At 41.7% G+C, this 18,443-nt stretch overlaps 1 protein-coding gene across 5 annotated transcripts; it reads right to left on the bottom strand.

Moving 5' to 3' along the window:
* Window positions 1–7,332: 7,332 nt before the first annotated feature.
* LOC111228485 (S-adenosylhomocysteine hydrolase-like protein 1) lies at window positions 7,333–17,342 on the bottom strand. 5 transcript variants are annotated; one of them, XM_022754382.1, is made up of 17 exons: window positions 17,033–17,342; window positions 12,707–12,818; window positions 12,122–12,259; window positions 11,807–11,907; window positions 11,439–11,541; window positions 11,242–11,336; window positions 10,672–10,778; window positions 10,466–10,582; window positions 10,315–10,378; window positions 10,133–10,221; window positions 9,952–10,022; window positions 9,755–9,849; window positions 9,539–9,637; window positions 8,457–8,525; window positions 8,286–8,364; window positions 8,052–8,172; window positions 7,333–7,966 (listed from the first exon to the last, which is right to left on the bottom strand). In XM_022754382.1, the coding sequence occupies exons 1-17, from the start codon at window positions 17,318–17,320 to the stop codon at window positions 7,960–7,962; spliced, it is 1,755 nt and encodes a 584-aa protein (XP_022610103.1). In that variant the 5' UTR covers window positions 17,321–17,342; the 3' UTR covers window positions 7,333–7,959. The 5 variants fall into 5 exon arrangements, with proteins under 5 accessions (XP_022610103.1, XP_022610105.1, XP_022610107.1 ...); XM_022754384.1 differs by lacking the exon at window positions 17,033–17,342 and adding an exon at window positions 15,610–15,729; XM_022754386.1 differs by lacking the exon at window positions 17,033–17,342 and adding an exon at window positions 13,073–13,128.
* Between the last annotated feature and the right edge of the window lie 1,101 nt (window positions 17,343–18,443).

The raw sequence follows: 18,443 nt of genomic DNA, 5'->3' as shown, positions 1-18,443 counted from the left end.
ATTTTCTCGAGAAACTCATTCTTATAGCGTTAAGGTAAAACAATTATTAATGGAATATTATATAATAGTTATATAATATGTCAATTAAAAGGTATTTTGGACGAATGGCTGAATGAGGGTAGTTTTCTGTTTTTAAGCTCTGATTAGAAGAAAATCTGCAGAGAATGACCGCAAAATGATGAAAAAGGGACACAAAACAAACACAAAACAACTGCAGAGCTGTAAAATGACCAGAGACACAGAAATACAAGAGACACAAAACCACCAAACATGGTCTGGGGGGCTTTTACACCTCTGTGCCCAGAGTCCCATCCTTTCGTGATCCGTCCATGTCTACAGCATGAGCATACAGTAACTCATTTTAGTCCAACACTAACTATACTGTGGTATGACATACAGCAGCCGGCTAATTATTGCCAGTGTTATTTTAAAGATAAACTCGTAGCAGTGAGCGGAACTTCGTTTTTTAGTTCACCAACTATGTACAATTCGCCAATAACGGAGAGAAATGAGTAATGATTAGTTTCATGAGAAATAAAAAATGGATATGGTCTGTTTTTTTAATAACGTCCGGTCTGTGATGAGTAAAGTTATGTGAGAGTAACGCGAGCAGCAGGAGAAGCAGAGGGCGAGGAGCCGCTGCTGACCGGCTGCGCCTCCTTCATAATGTATGGAGAGGACAAAGGGCGAAAGGGTGGATTTCAGCGTCAACTTTGAAAGAGCCGTAACCCAAACCTGTCCTGTCCCACTCTGACGGATTCACATCAGCTGAAAGGATGATGCCTCTTTTTCCACCTGCAATCTGTCTAATAATCACCGACAGCAGGTAAATGAGCCCTGGAGGGACCTTTGGGTGCCCGTATATAAAGAGGAGCAGAGGAGGCCTGGGCTCGCAGAAACTTTCAGTCCCGCGCAGAGACAGACAGAGAGAGAGAGAGAGAGAGAGAGAGAGAGAGAGAGAGAGAGAGAGAGAGAGAAAGAGAGAGAAAGAGAGAGAGAGCGGATCTGGCTGCAGCTGGATGCCACACCCGGTGGATGCTGGTAGGTCGGCTGTCTGTTAACAAACATCAGGGTTTTATTATGTAGTATGTAAAGAGTTTAGTCGGACTGACAGATGATTAGAAATGGAGCATGGTTATTGAAAGCTACAGTTTACCTTCTTTTCGTCTAACAAATCTGTTTTTATTTCAGGCGTATATGGCTGTTGTAATATACAATTATCTTTAATGATTCCTTTTGTATGATTCCTGGTTTTGTTTGAAACTAAAATGGGCAGCATTGAATTACCAATCAACCGGTTTTCCAGTGTCTCTCACCCTCGCCACTGCAGTGCGCGTCCTGTGCGTAAAAGGCGCAGAGGAAATGTGCTGTAGGCCTGCGTATAGAGGCGGCAGAAGGAGGGGGAGGAGGGCTGCGTGGATTACTATACTGCCAGTGGGTTAAGATGCTTACCAACTAATTACCTGTCCACTAGAAAATCCCCTGCCATGCAGCCCAAACAAGCAGGGAGCCGGGCTGGACGGAGAGATGGAGATATGAAGAGTAAATTGAAGCTGTTTGGACCAGAAGAAGTACTTAATAAAAAAGTCAGCTTTCATCCTCTTGAATGAAACAACACTGAGCAATTCTCTCATCTCTGATTCGATTAAAAGACTGTCTGGTTGTGAAGATATTCCACTGCTGGATGCTTTTGGAAGCTTGGCTCAATGAAGAAAATGAAGAGGTTTCCTCTTGTATTTTCCTAACCAAAGGGTTGTTGCAGCTGTAAGGATTCAGGAACTACTTTTTAAGGTAAGAAGCCCAATACTGCATCTGAAAAAAAAACACTTTGCCAAACACTTGGCAAAATCCTGCATAACGGTTTGATAAATGCATGCAGTCCCTACCTAAATGAGAATAACCTGGCTACCATTCATACCTTATCATAAACAGCATGTGTAAATAAAGCAGTGGGCATTCATGACCTCCAGTCCAGCTGATTGTCAACACAAGGCAAATTAAAAAAAAAAAGTTTATCTTTGAAAATGATGAGCTCATGTTTTTGTTTTAGAGATTACTGCAGATGACATAATGTAAAGATCTGGGAATGTTCTTCCGCGAACAGAATGGTCATATTACACAAGATGTTGTTGGTTTATACTTCACTAGAGCCTTGATTATACCAGCAACTGATTCTGTTGAATATATTCTAGTCTCTTCTTGAACCTGTTCTGATAGAGAGTTACATATCCTCCGTCAGACACGTATGGACTAACCAGTAAGATATGAGGGGAAACTAAAGAAATGCAAGTCAGTCCATCAACTTCTGTTTGCTTGTGATTTCTGTTTATGCTCTGTCTCTCTCTCTCCCCCTCTCTCTCTCTCTCTCAAGCTTTTTACTCTATTGATCTCTCCCGGAAACGGGAAGATGAGCCCTGCTTTGGGACCCATTTGGAGCATCTCAAAAATCACTTAGCGCATCATTCCCTACAGCCAGGATCAATCTGAGCAGCCGACCTGCTCCTTCACCAGGATCAGGATGGCTCTCATGGAGGCTAGAAATGTCCCAAAACACTAAACCTGACAATAATCTGATGATTATGAGTAATTTTAGAAGGATATAACTACAGCTCTAAGTCTGTGAAGATTTTCTTAAAGAATGTGCGTGAATGTGGAAATAAGCACAGGCAGGTCTGACCCAGCAGCAGATGGCACGGCTGGATTTACTCTCCATCCTGTGAGGTAAACAGAGCAGACATGAGGGAAGGACACCGCTGGTTATGATAGTGTCTGCTCATTTCCATCCTACACTGTTACACTGTTCAGAGAAGATCCCTCCAACTTAAAACTGGTCAGCAGACAGAAAAGTAGAACCTGAGCACGAAGAAGCAAGCAGGATGCCAAGACACATGTTTGAAAGGAAAAAGATGTTCGGGGTTTAAAGTTCTGGTAGCACTAATGTGGGCCTGCACTTATATCTCCTCCTGTTCTGTGTATGGCACTGGTAGAATTCACTGTCACAGCACACTATCAGTGAATTACCATAGGGCCATAAACAGAGTAGAGACAGAACCACACTGCCTGTGTCCATGTCCAGATTCTGCTTTAACTTTAAATGTAAAACAGCAGACAGATCTCGCTCTCAACCTCAAGAGCTGTTTCTAAAATGCTTTCCAACTTCTTTGCCCATTTTGGCACTAGCACATTTTTGCTTTGTTTCTCTTTGTTGGAGCAATCATGTGTAGTGCCAATATGGGACGAGACAGACACTCTGCTGTTCATAAATATTCTGGCATCTCCTGAGTTTTTCTGTGTGAAAGAGAAACACACAGAGAGGAGAGGAGAGGAGAGGAGAGGGATGGACGATGATTCTGATCGATTACGCCCTCCCTCTCAGATATCACCGGTTGCCATGGAAGCCCGTGTTCCATCTCTGAGACGCCATCCTGTGTAACCTGAACCCCAGTTGTCACAAAGATCTGGTGGTGGTGACCGGCGCACTCTCCAACAGTGTTTGGCAATGGTAGAACTCACTCTGGTGGGCTGGAAGGATCCGGTGGTTCTAGACTTGCCAACAACTGACCGAGAGCTTTTACCAGTCGCCCCTCCACCGTCATCCCAGGACTCCTCACAGGAAGAGGATTACTTTATGTTTAGATGATATAAATGAGTCATTTTATCCTCCACTACAGGTCTGGGTGTTACAAAATGTCTGGGGTGGGAGGTTTCGGGGTGTGGGTGTGGGTGTGGACGCTGGGTTTGTGACTGACTGCAGGCGGAGCAATGAGAGTTAAAATTGAACCCACCCCCCCTCAGATGTTTGATGTCCCTTCAGGGTCATTTTGGCCACACTTAGCTGATCATGACATCAAACTGTGAGTGTAATCTTAGACCTCAAACACTGAAGCTATGGACCAAAGGAGCCCTTTGACTATTGGGCCATAACCCATAGATCCATACACAGACCATTAAGCACTGAGTTGACTATCATCTGCCCTAATCAATAAATCAATGGTGTTCATGTGGTGGGCTGAGAAACCAGAAGATGAAGGCCTGTGGTTGTAAATCCTCAGTGTTGGCGTTAGCAGCAGCGGCAGCAGCTAGCTCAGCGTATGGTGCAACCTGATCTTGCTCAGTCACAAAACGTCTGAGTTGAGGCGCTGAAGAGGTTTAACACAAGTGATGTTAGCGCTGCATCAAACCTTTAAACCCCACAGACACTTTGGTAAATGCATCATCATGAACTCCTGGTGTCTGTATTAGTATTTGTCAAACCTACAGTACTTCACAGGGTGGTAACTGCCACCGAGGTCACGTCTTCTGTGTTGTTTCTGGGAATTTTAAGGGCTTTAATGACCTGATGAGAATAATTAAACACAAATAACTGATGATGAGTTTTTATAGCCTAATTCTGAGTCAATTATCGAGTTAAAATTCTAACGTTTGACTGTTTTAGGCCTAAAGAATATTACAGTAAATACAAAAGTTTAATTCCCGGTGTTAGGCTTAGAAACAGAATTAAGACAATCCTGCAGGGAGATAAAATTTGCAAAAAATATATTTGAATGGTTAAATATTGAAAATATATGAAAAGAAACACTTTTTGGGGTCAAAATTGGGGCTGCTCGGTGGTACTTCAGACCTCGGTGTTTTTCTAAAATCCTCGCTACAGCACTGGTGTTATGTCAGGCAGTAATACAATAAAATGTGTATAAAATGATCCACTGAGACATGTAGAATTTGTCTTTGGATGCAATGCAGTCTATAAAGTTTTTATCTTGGATTAAATGTATCAGTTCTTATAAGTGCTTTAGCTCAACTGAAACAAACACAGAATAATTTGATCTAAGTGTAACAATGTGAAAAAATGATGATTCATGAATGAATGCGTGAACTTCATTGAGATGAGCGTATGAAGTCTGGTAAAAATGAAGTGATCAATGGTGGCCAGGAGGAAGACAGAAAGGAGGGATAACCGAGGATAAGACATAGACAAGAGGAAGTATATATTCAGTATATTAGCACAAATTATCTGCAGTTTTAAGAGAAGTACAGGACCAAACATAGTACTGGTACTGTATCTGTGAGGGCTTGTTAAGATGGGGCCGTCAGAGCGATCAGCGGCTGATATATGTTCATCATGTTACAGTTTGAACGCTGTGAGAATCCATTATGGCCGACTGCAGAGGATGTGAGGTTAAGTGGTGCCAGTGGACGCAGAGAGAGGAAGGAGGGAGGCCGACACACTGACAGCTGGTATGGGTGATTAGACCTTGTAGTGATGCAGAGAAGGCATCAAAGCTCTTTAGGGAGAATCCCTAACGGGCAGGAGGCAAGGACACACACACACACACACACACACGCACTAACCCCTCAATACAGGAGAATGAGTGGTGTCGTCAGATTAGATTGGGTGTGGAAGTTAATGGATCTCCTCATTAATCTCTTACACTAATGGCTGTTTAATTGCTATTGTCTCAACTGTTCCTTTGCACTGTACGTTGTTGTGTTACTTGTCCGTTGCATTAAAGATATTTCACACTAATCTCAACAGCATGGTGTTTGTCAATTCGTGTGGGATTAGTTCACAATACAGACAACTGCTTCAGAGAGGTGATGAAAAGTGACCTAGAAGTGAAACAGACCGCCAACTCTTCTGGTGAAAAATGAGCTTCAAACACTGATAATTTATTGGTGAGCTGATTCAGTTATTGTTAGTGCAGTGAAGAAAGAGTCAAGGAATGAGACGATTGAGGTAAATTAGAAAACTAATATGAGAGAGGAAGGAGGAGGAGGAAGAGAGACTGGTTGCATTAGCATTAGTGACTCACCTTTAGTCTGTAGTCCCAGAGAAACACAGTGTACTTTTCAGTAGGGATCTTCAGCCAGGCCATGTCTTGGCACACACACACACACACACACACATGAACACAGGTAGGCGCTGGATTACAGTAATCCAGGAACAGGGGGGTATTTTTAGTACTTCATGATCAGAGATAGACAGGATGCAACAATTGAGGAAAACAGATAATGATTGTTATATGACCAGCTGGATTTTCGTGGAACAGGGTTAATTACGTAGCGTCTAGCAGGAACCAAAACTAATGCTGACTGCTCATTCTGCGAGTAAAGCTACTGTTAGTGTCAGAAGATATTTGTGAACTGATACGAAAACAAAACACTACTTTAAATTGCTCCAGCACTTCCTGAATTAGTATTGAAAGGAATTTTCAATGTAATGCTTGAGACGGTAAGGCACTGAAATAAAGATATGACATTATGATATGAAAGAAACTAATATTTATCAAATTATTTTATTAGATAGATTACATTACCTTTAAAAAATATTTAAACTGGTTAAATACATTGTCAACCAAGTCTTATAGCACATCTCCACCACAACAGTCACAGAGACAGGGTCTTTGCCACAAATTTCTCCAGTATCATCCATCATAATTATGTGTCACATATTTTTCTTTAATTTGTCCATTGCACATCAGAATAATGAGGAATGGCTTTATAATAATAAGTATATTATGATGAATTTAACAGTATTTTGGACATGGGCGGTATGTGGATACTGTTAACAACTCTACACTCACTATTAAAAGTCATATTTCTTACCAAAGCTCTGAACATGTGTCATCATAAAGAAGACAATGTTATGTTTGTATGTAGAGGACCCCACACAAATAGATGATAAATTTCATTATCTATCTCCTAATTAACAGATTAACAGACCCAGACTCTGTCCACTTGCCACTGGATTTAGCTTTTATCTCAGTGCTCAGCAAAAAGACTGTGATGTGTGTGTGTGTGTGTGTGTGTGTGTGTGTGTGTCTGTATTTCTGTCTATCTCTGTGAGTGGACAAACTACAGTTTAAAACCATCATCCATCAACTCTAAATGACTGTTTGAGGGTTCAGGTTAAAATAGGCATTTATTTGTGAGGGTTAGGGTTTGGGTACGGGGTAAGGGGTAAGGGAATACATTGTGTCAACAAGTGTCCTCACAAGTAGGTGCGAGTTGATTCAGGATAGAAGGATAGAAGCACTGAGGCCTTTTATAGAAAGTATGACTATTGCTAGTATCACCTAAAGTCAATAATAAATCTCTTACGCCCCCTAGTGGGTAAAAAATGTCACATCAACAAGCAGGCCCAGCTGGTGAGCTTTGCCATTAGTCTTTGTTTAATGGGAAACTAGGGATACATCTGTATGTACAGGGTTGTGTGGTTGTATAAGTGTGAGTGTGAGTCTGACACCAAACAAACAAAAATACTGTAACATTTTCCAAATTTAAAATGCCTTCTTATTTTTGTCATATTAAAATTATGAGACAGAAACACTTTGAAAAAGAGCAAAACTGTTCTTTTTATTATATCTTGAGACTCTAGTACAATTATCTTTTAGAGCGTTAATTCAATGACAATATGTTCTAGCCTTACTTTATGTTCATGGTCCACTGTTGCCTCAACTGTGCCTCAGAACAGCAGCAGCACTGTCTCTGCAGGTCATCAGCTCACTATGTGGGATTTATACGTCAAATATCTGATTGTGAAGTACATCTGTTCAAATTTTCAATGGGCTGTTGGTAGACTTCAGTTTAGGTTACTAAGTAAAAGTGGCAATGTTAGATTTAAATCAAGGGCATGAGACAGCAGATGAACTGTGCTGCAACTTGTAGTCTACACGTGATTGCTGCTCCAGGGAATAAATGGTGTTGTTTTATCAAGCAGAAGAGTGAAAAATTAAAACATTCAGCACTTTGTTTTTCTTTCCATATTTCAGTCAACTCAGAAATAGCTGTGATTACATTCCACACGTACAACCGCACATACACAGACAAAGAAGTGAACATGAGTCATCATCTGCTGTCTCAGTGATATTCAGACTGTAGAGGGCGTCAGAGGTTTTTCCAAAATAAAATCCACAACATCACATCTGAGGAGCTTCTGTCCTTCAGCGCTACATCCAGAAGTTAATACCTATTTGAAGAATTGCGTTTTGTTAAATAGAAAAAGTCAGATGTGCGTATCGTTTGTGTGTGAGAACAGTGTCAAGTGTCTTCACCTGTAGTAGTTGGGTTTGAAGGGACCGTGTTTGCTGATGCCCAGGTACTTGGCCTGATCATCATTCAGCTCTGTGAGGTGAGCATCAAACGTCGACAGGTGAAGACTGGCCACATATTCATCTGAAAATTTAGACTTTTAGGCTTTATCATTTTAAAATCTACCTTTTGACTGTATTGATCAGGAGAACAATAAAGGTAATGTTTATTTTAGGGTATTTAAGCAGAGGACTTGCCCATTTTCTTTGGCAGCAGGTAGACGTCCTGTTTGTATCGTCCCTCCGGAGCGTTGTACAGCTCTATGAGAGCCAGTGCCTGAAACACAACAGTCAAAGTCTCTGTTAACACAAGTAAAGGTGACCAGTCTCAAAATAGCAGGGGTACTGACACTTAACATATCACCATACCTGAGTTGCAGCGGTGATGGAGAGGACAAATGACGGCACTGTGGAGCAGCTCAGATTCAGCAAACGGCCCTAAGAGAAAAATCAAAAACTGAAATGACATACTGACATAATAATGTGACAGCAGCCACTGATCATAATCTACGGACATCTGAATGTGTCTTATGTCAAATAATTATGTACAATAAAGTTTGAGTGTTGGTATCCCTCTGTCTCTCCTGATGCACACCTGAGCCAGTTTAACAATGTTCAGGTAAATCTCTTCCTGCTGCTCAGCTCCTCAGCGGTAACCCCTTCAACCACACAGGGCAACAATATGGGAAACACTGTTTGAGGGTGAAACAGATTTCAACAAAAGACACTGTTCTGTCTCCCCTCGCACACATGAACAGAGCAGAGCCATCGCTAATGTTGTGAGTAACACTCACGCTCATTTAGATCACATTTCATCCTCCCAGCAATAAGGTTTTGGTGCTTATTTGAAAGTATTCATCAATCATCACTGATGACACTAAACGCTACCTGAAATATCTAGCATATTTTTATTAAACTGGTTGTTACTTAAGTATTCAAGTAAAGACTTCAGATCTAATTATTGTTATCAATCTTGATAACAATAACTCTTTTAATTTAGCAGGTACATTAGCGTATAAGGTAGCTCCCTATAATAGGCCAAATATATAATAAATGTAAACTGTCCAAATTCTTTGCATCCATTTGTTTCAAATTAAAATGCTAAAAACAAAAGATTTAAACAATAAGTATTTACAACACAGTCTGTGCACCTTGATTCCTAACACCTAGCAGCTCTTCCCGGTAGAATATCCACACCATCAGCATTGAAAATAGTTTCTGTAGCTTGCGCTTGACTTGTAATAATCTAAATTCAATATTTCACCTCAAGTGATGAATGTGTTTTTTAAGTAGCTGTGTATTAAACAGGATAATGTGCAGAGAGCCAGTCAATAGAGCAGCATGAGTCTCTTCAGGGCTACATTTAACAGTAAATGTGTTTCTGTACATTATCCCTTGGTAGCGGGGTATAATAATAGTAATGATATTAACAATAATAACAGCATCATCACCTCAGCCAGCAGGACAATTCTCTTGCCGTCAGGCCAGATAACATGGTCCACCTGAGGCCTCACACGCTCCCACCTCAGGTCTGCAGTCCGCAGACTCACCTAACAAGCAAGAGTCTATATTTTACACACACAAGCATACACATATAGAGGTCTGTACACACATAAGCAACATGCAGACACACACACATATACACACACACACACACAACACCACACCATATCTATCTCAGTGTTGGAGTGTCCCATGTTGCACAGTATGCAGCCGTTCTTCATTCTGTCCATATGTTCCCTCCCCACCACGTTTTTATTGCCTGCAGAGAAATAAAAAATTAAATTAAATCCAATTGAAACAAACAATAATTTGGTCTCTCATTCTCAATAAGACAATTCATTGTTAGAAGGACAGCAGTTACCTGTGCAGGTGATGACCACATCCACCTGTCTGACCACCTCACTCAGGTTAATCACTCTGAAGCCGTCCATGCTAAGAGGAGCAGGGGATGAGAGAATGGAGTTCAGATTTTTACAATGAGCTTCTGGGAGGAGGAGAACACACTAAACACATGTGCTGATACAAGCTTCTTCCACTCATACCAGGCCTGAAGGGCACAAATGGGATCCGCCTCTGTGACGTACACAACAGCACCCAACGCTTTCAAGGCAGCGCAGCAACCTTTGCCGACCTACAAGGAGAAAGAAAAGAGGTTGGTAGAGTTGCTTAAGTTGAATCTCTCTTTTTTAAAGACACATGTTTCACCGAAGCACTTTTTACTGACCTCACCATATCCGCACACCACCACCTGCTTTCCTCCAAACATGACATCAGTGGTCCGTTTCAACCTGAAAGAAGAGTTCAGCACGGTCAGGTCACTGCTCTGTGCTGCATAAATGTTTTTACTTGTGTACCATCACAACATGGTTCATCACCCGTCCAGTATGGACTCCTTGCAGCAGTAGAGGTTGTCAAATTTCTGCTTGGTCACCGAGTCGTTAACATTCATGGCAGGGACACACAGCCTGCCTGCCTTGGACAGCTGGTACAACCTGAAACAAGAGTCGAGAGAGACACATGTGAGCTGGAGAATCATTTGTATAGCATTTGTAGAAAGATCGGAGTTTTGTGTGAAACCGACCGATAGACGCCAGTGACACTTTCCTCCACGATGCCTTTCATCTTCTTGAATAGGCTCGGGTACTTCTTATAGATCCAGTGGGTCAGGTCACCTCCATCATCCAGAATCTTATAAGAGTGATAAAGACAGATACACTCTCCATCACCACAGTTCTTGTAGCTGTGACTCTTAAACACAATGACGTGGTGGTCAAACTAAAGTTCACAGTTCACCCAAACATAATAGAATATATTATAAAAGGACAGTCAATAGTTTCAGTTTGAATTGCTGAGATTTCAGTCATGCACTGCCAAGAGGGAGCCTTCTCTGAGATTCCATACTGCTCTCAGAAACCTATGGATGACGTCACGGAGACTACGTCCATCTTTATTTACAGTCTTGATTTTTACTTTACTTTAGACGTATCAAGCACCACCAGTCAAATGCCATTAAACTTATGTCTCAAATAGAATAGTTTACGCCTTGGGTAAAAATTTGATCAAAAGTTTAATTCAATTTTTGATTGAACAGTCTTTCTGATAAAAAAAATAGTTGCACAGTGGTGTTATTGTTTGATATACTTTACAATACCATGTTGGGCTGCCAGCTCTCAGCACCAACACATCGGTCAATGCACCACCAGAAGTCGTCCTCCGATTCTCCTCTCCACGCAAACACTGAGATGCCTTGGAGGGAATGAAAGATAAAGAGCATGTCAAGGTCAAAAAAGAAAGTACAGAAGGACAAAAAAGATGGAGGAGGATGAGCTGGTACACAGCTGGTTTTACCTCCTTCAGCCAGAGCCGCAGCAACAGCATTCTGAGTGGAGAAGATGTTACATGCTGCCCAGCGACACTGAGCCCCCAACACACACAGAGTCTCAATCAACACCTGCAGGAGACCAACACATTCAGAGTCAACAGGATGTATGTGAAACTTCTGAAAATGTTATTCTATTATTTGTAATACAGATAAGAAAAGATTAATGAAGTGCAGAAAAATGTAAAAATTACCATCCATTAATTACCTCCCACTTCAACACTCTGATAAGAACTTTATCTTTGTCTTAAATAATCAGACACAGCCAGGCTGTGTCTGTTGCACTCACTAAACCACTGTCGGTGCTTTTTAGTTTGATTGTGTGTGTTGAACTGACCGCTGTCTGTGCAGTGATGTGGGTACAGCCCACCACTTTGGCTCCAGCCAGAGGTTTCTCCCCACTAGCTCGTTTCCTCAGGACCATCAGTGCTGGCATTTCTAAGTGTCACAGACAGTGACCAAGTGACAATCAGCATGAGGACAGACATCATGAATGAATACGTCTTATATGTATCACTTAATGTTCTCATTTTATCTCTTCTTCTCGTGTGTTACTTTTCTTCTACAGTGTCTCGAGATGTATGCTACATAAATCATATACATTTATCAGTTGTGAAGACAATAAACAGAAGTTTGAGGACAGAGGTTTTACCTTGCTGTGCCATTTCTATTTCCCTGCGCCCAAAATCAGCCTGCTTGATGTTTTTGATGCAGAAGTCAGAGAGGCCCTTGGAGGTCTTCTGAAGCTTGTCTTTAGGAGAAGACTCATCCTCAGAGCTGTCACTGCACACTGCAACACAGAAATTAGGCATTGTGTATAAAATAAATCAGCTGATATAATATCCGCGAACAAACATGGTTAAAGCAATAGAGAGACACGTGATTTGTTGGAAAGCTTTACAGATATGAATTGGCTCTTGTTTTGTTGTTTCTGATACCATTTTTGGAGTCAGCCTTCAACTAGGTGGGTCTTTTATCTGACTCTTTGAAGTCTGCATAAACTCTGGCAGTGACTGACATGTTGGAGTAAGGCTCACAGAGCCGATTAGGACCAAATTAAAGAGACTTAATTCTTCTGAAGACTTTTCCTTTTAATTAAGGTTTAGCTGAAGGAGAAAGCACCGAGGCTAATCCTCAGTGCCTGTAGTTCTCGTGCTGCTGGGACCATAACCACTTCAGTTTAAATATCAAAGACATGTGATCAGACTTAAGAGTGTGCGTTTGCATGTTTCCTTACCTGAACTGTAGCTATCTGTCGACGACTGTGAGATGGACCGAGACAGAGAGCGACGACCTGTCTTGGTAGGACGTTTGTTGAATTCCTGCTTCTGGTCGGTGAACTGTATTTGCTGTGGAGACACAAATGCACAAAATAGACGAGATGAGGAAGAGGCAGGTCACAGGCATAGAGTCTCATCAAAGTCAAGCTTGAAACAGACAGACCTGATGCAGACATAATGATGCCAAATTTACACATAAGCACCGCACATCACAGCAGTTCCTTGTAAACTGCCAGCATCTCTTTCACAGCCTGTCACTGTCACACATACTGTCTAGTGCCTGTTCGTGTCCTGACTCATCTCTGTATCTGTTGCTGTCTCACCGTCCAGTGTGGCTGTCTGAAGGCTGGGCTGCTGCCACACGAATCCCACTTGGCCATGTTTGCTTCCTGGCAGCTAAATCTGACTCTGCTGCCTGAGCCTGAGCTGCAAAAAAAAAAAAAAAAAAAAAAAAAAACCCATGCACCACAAGCTTACTGAGGGCTTATTCCTTACGTGATCACACCCACCAACCCAGAAACACCCCCACACTGACCACACCTCCAAAAAATACACATGAGTGTTTGAAGCTCTAGGGCTGTGAGTTTGTGCACGGAGCTGCAGTGTACTGCAGATCAAACATACTCCTGTACGCATACACACCGTTGGATCAAATCTTAAATGCATTTAATTAAAGGGGCACTCCACTGATTTTACATATAAATGTGGGTTTACTCACAGGGAGCACTACCCAGTTGGTGAAAACAGTTGTACAATCCTCCTGTGGTTCTGGATGAAATTTGTCAAAAGAAAATCACCCTAGTGATCATGGCGATGTCATCAGGGAGTTGTTGCAGCCTGGGCTCTGAGACAAATTGTAACACAAAGCTTTATTTACAAACTTGGGCATGTAGTTTGAAAGATGTGGGATTTACTAGTTAGGAATAATGAAAGATTCTATTGAATTGCATTTAAGGAAATGTGGGATCAGTGTAGGATTTTTTGGTAGTTTGACTGATACCTGGGAGTAGTCAGTCAGTATGCTGCACAGATTTTGACCATTTTGGTCCATTGCCCCAGCTTTATGAAAGTGCAATGGTACATGTATTTGGTGGAGTAACCCTTAAAGAGATGCAAAGTGTAGGTGCTGTCTGTTGGTCCTCTCTTCTACCCCTCTGCTGTATTGTGACCTCTACAAAAGGTCATCATGAGTCTTTCCTCAGTTGTCAGTTCATATGTAAGTGCACTGAAAAAGCGAAGTCAGTTTTAGAATACAGATGGATTCAGGGTGGCAAAAATGCAAAGCTAGGGCTGAGTGACATGGAAAAAATAAGAAGAAGATAACAAGTTGACCTTGTTCCAGTTTCAACAAGGTTTGAATTAAAACTCAAATGCAGTAACAAATCCGTTATTAGACGTTTATCCCACAACTCGAACTGAAACTGTCGTCTGACATTTCCAGGTTTTTCAGAAATAACTCTTGCAGTAAGCTTTCTACTCATAGCTAATGACATTCATTACACTTGCATTAGTACAGTAAGTGGGGAGAGGCATCAGTATCAGTAAAGATTAAGTGTGGCATCTTTCATGTGATGCTGCTGCTCAAACTGAGCCCTCAAATCCTCGTTAGGAGCAATTAAACCTGAGACCTGTGAATATGTGAAGTGAGGATCCCTGTGGTTTTTTCAGCACTTTGTTTTCCTCTGACTTGAGTTAGATGATTTATTATCTTATCACCATCACAAAGGGGCATCCTGGTGGCCTATAGGGTTTAAGACACTGACAGTCAGTTGCAACGGAGATCCCCAGTCACACATACATACACCTTCACTTCATCATCAACATGTTTCATATGAATAAATCACAGTTTTGTTTTCCTTATAATCCTCCTGATTTAAAACATAAAGGAGCACAACATGCTTCACTTAGATTGGCTGACAGTTGTTTCAAGTCACTTTCTTTTGGCAAGTAAAAATCTAAATCAATTAACTTTGTTGAACTTGTTGATGTAATCTGTATAAAATAAATCCTCAATGTAAGTAAAAAAAAAAAGAGCAAATAAAAAAGTAATATCAACACGCCTGGAGTTCAAATAAAACAATATTTTCATGCACTGGTGCCTCTCCAAAGGCAAACTGGTGTAAAATTTAACTGTTTTCACTCGGAGTAATGATCACTTGAATGCCATTTTTTTGAGTGCAGCTGGCAGTTACTCAAGCAGCTGCTTAATCTTCAACACAAAAAGACATTAAGGTGTGACTGGGAGCAGTGTGAATGTTAACTTAATGGTCACAAAACTGTCTCTTACAGGGATCAGAAAATAAGTTTGAATTTAGGCCAACTACTGAAGTTGCTACTGGGAGTGCAATGAAAGCCAATAATTATTTCAAAGTTTCTGTGAAAAAAAACAATCTTTTGGGAGACCATTTGTGCATTGATTTGCTTGAAACATTCCAAATGGTGCATTCCCTCTCTTACATTTCTTCTCTGCTCTCAGAGAAGACAAGAAAATTCACAGTTGACATAGTTTAAAAAAAAGCAAGCATGGGGCGTCGAGTGGCGTAGTGGTCTAAGCAGGCACCCCATGTGTAGAGGCTACAGTCCTCGCTGCAATTGGCCCCGGTTCAAGTCCTGCATCGGACGGCCCCTGCTGCATGTCATTCCCCCTCTCTCTGCCTCCCCATTTCCTGTCTCTCTCTACTGCACTATCAAATAAAGGCATAAAAAGCCCAAAAAATATACTTAAAAAAAAGCAAGCATAAAGGATTATTTTTCAAGTTTGTTAAGTTAAGTTTGTTTGTCAAGTTATTCCTGAAGAAGACCTGACTCACTGCCCTTCAAAAGAAAAACATAGAGCATAACAAAGCAAATGCAATGATACCTTGATACAGATGGACTGCACTGCCTCCTGGTCCTTGGCTTTAGTTATGTTCACTAGACTGTATACTTTCTTCATGCTGGCAGAGCGCTCCCACAGTGACCCTCAACAACCCTGCAGAGCTGCAAGCTGATGCAGTTTCACTGAATGCAGAGTTCACACAGTGGTGCTTTATGCCACACCCTCGTCCAACAGGCCCAGGTGACAGGTGGAGAGAGGACAGAGAGAGGAAAGTGGAAATAAATAGAGTCTTTGTGAGACTTACAGAGGGGAATTCTGGGAAAATATAGAGAAGAGAGACAGGTTAGAGATGGAAAGACGTAAGAGAGTTGTGAGGAAAGATAAGCTCAGTCAAGTTTCACTGGAGGCCACGGATTAATGTGTACAGTAAAGTGCACTCTGCTCTCAGGGTATGCATTCAACAGACAGCAGAGAGATGTACTTACATGACCATACATTCATTTGTTAGTGAGAGAAAAGAAGAGGGCCCTATAGCGACAGAAGAAGAAGCCTTGTTGCTGCGTTCAGGGACACAGGGCAGCTTAGGTTTCTCTTCATAAATCAGACAATGGAGCTGGAGTTTACTGTTTGCTGTCCGCTAAATGACCACGCAGCTCTGCAATGACACTCTTAAAGGGCACCACACTGATTTTACACATGTTGGTCAGTTTACCCATCCCATCATGGAAAGTACCACACAGCCTGTAAAAAACAGTTGCATAATGTCTTTGTGGCTCTAGAGGTGGCTTTGTAAAGTCAGATAAAAAAGACCACAGATAATGTCATAGTGGTGTCATCCGGGTTATCTTAGTTTGGGCTGAGGAAGTCAATTTTATGATGTTGATCATTCTATTTTCAATCTGTCTCCTAGAAACTTAAATGAAATGTGATACTGATCACTGTTATTGTTAAGGTAGCATTGTACTCCTATAACATTGTTAGACTCATGATGGACAGTTTAAAAAGGACCAAAATATATACAGCAGAACCAGATATATTGTGGGGTTTTTTTCCCCAAACATTCTTCTTTCGTGTTAAAAACTGGTGCCTACATTACCCACAATGTAACTCGACTTAAATCCCTCATTTGGAGATATGGTTGTTTTTTCTTTTTTTCTTCAGAGCCAACCAACAGTGACTCAAGTGACATCATTTAGGGCAATATCAAATTCGCAGCTCTGACCAAAACCACAAAAGACTTTATACACCTTGTTTTTTCCACATATGGAGCAGCGCTCCCCAAGACCTGAAAACAGACTTGAAAACAGAGTTCCCCTTTCAGTCTCTTTCAGAGAGACAAAATGGGTGTGTGGGTGTGCTGGTCATTCATTGCTAGAGGCCTGCGCATTGCAACTAAAATCATTAACAGCCTGAGTATATGCAGGTTCACGCTGCCTGTGGCATCAGTAAGAGTGTCCTTGCTCACCATGTCGGTCTTCAGAGCTTCAGTAACCAGCTCTCCTGTCCCAGAAGCCTCTGCCTCGTCTCTGTCCCGACCCTGAGGAGTGCACCTGCTCTCTGCTGCTTTTAGCATCTGCAGCAGGTTCGGGCTGCATTTTGCTCCCTGATCTTTGGTGCTTTCCTCTGTTGTACCAGACGCATCCCCCTCTACCCCTCCATTCAGCACAGATCCGTCCTCCATATGTGGTTCGGGATAATCATCAGGTAGTGGCAGGTGCTCCCAGGACACTGTCTGGTCCTTCTCCTCTGCCATGATTCCTCTGGCAGCCAGCAATGAAGTGAATTAGATTCCTGCTCAGGTGACAGTTCAGCCATATGCTGCCCACATACATCTGATATGTGCATGTGTTTACTCTAAACAGCAGCAGTTCTTGGGTTACTTTGACTAAATGTAAAATGGGTAATTAGTCATGGATGTAGTGTGTACAGGGTAAACACTGATGTGAGCACTGTGCTCTGCCTCAGTGGGAAATGTAACCTGGAAATGTAGGAATGTAACTCCTGCTGCTGAAGTGCCATGTTTGTAGACGTCAGTGTGGACCCCAAAACAGTCTCTGGTACTGGAAGTTTCTCCTGTTTATACCAAAAAGAAGCACTTAATGTATTTAGACTTGTGGAGCCACTTCTTGTTTTTGTGTTGTCTTTGATAACACTGGATAACAAAGACATGAATGCAACACAAACCAAGGGTGACATTATAAACAAACAGGCATGGTGACATGTTTACAGAAAATAGTGGCCCGATGGTGACCAACCAGCCCCCCCCTCACAAGTATGATGCCAGGCTAAAAGACAAGTGTGCCAAGCAGAATGGCTGCTGCTAGTATGCACAACTATATCATTATTCACACCGCAGTTATAGGCAGAACTGCTGTGCCCTCAAATAGACAGATGTAGTTTTCAGGCTAGAAATAAACAATGCTATGGATTTGAGCATGGTTATCTGAGTGCATGATAAAAAACTGTGAGATTCTTTCAAATCTGTCTTGAAACAACATTCAGGTGCCCATATGTACACTGAAAATGTGTAAATCCTTGTTTTGTGTGAAAATGTAGTCACGTTGTCACTGGACAGTGTTTTCCCGTCATACTGGGTGTACAGTAGCAAAAAGAGAAGTTTGTACCAAAAGGACGGATATCCTCTTGGTTTGTTTAACTGCTGTAGCCATTATAAAACCAGCATTTGTTGGTTTATGTGATTGGATGCATTTCCATGTGTGTGATAGCGGATCTGCTCTTGCAGTCAGTTTTTGAAAAGTTCTCCTTCACAGTGTTACACACACAACAAGTATTTCACAAATGTTGCAACTGATGTTGTAACAGTGCAAACACACTTAGTTAAAGTTTGCAGGTTTCTTCCAGTGAGCGTTCAGGTG

This window comes from Seriola dumerili, unplaced genomic scaffold (genome assembly GCF_002260705.1).
Source record: "Seriola dumerili isolate Sdu_G_001 unplaced genomic scaffold, Sdu_1.0 BDQW01000219.1, whole genome shotgun sequence".
NCBI classification, from domain to species: domain Eukaryota; kingdom Metazoa; phylum Chordata; class Actinopteri; order Carangiformes; family Carangidae; genus Seriola; species Seriola dumerili.
This window is presented reverse-complemented; position numbering and strand designations above follow the sequence as displayed.

Bases quoted from the DNA above. Each gene is read 5' to 3' on its own strand.
- LOC111228485 (XM_022754382.1), bottom strand. From the start codon at position 17,320: ATGGCAGAGGAGAAGGACCAGACAGTGTCCTGGGAGCACCTGCCACTA. The intron at 11,908-12,121 runs GTAAAACCTCTG...TGTGACACTTAG, and splicing joins AATAGAAATGGCACAGCAAG to AAATGCCAGCACTGATGGTC. The intron at 10,779-11,241 runs GTATTGTAAAGT...CACTCTTATAAG, and splicing joins AGAGCTGGCAGCCCAACATG to ATTCTGGATGATGGAGGTGA.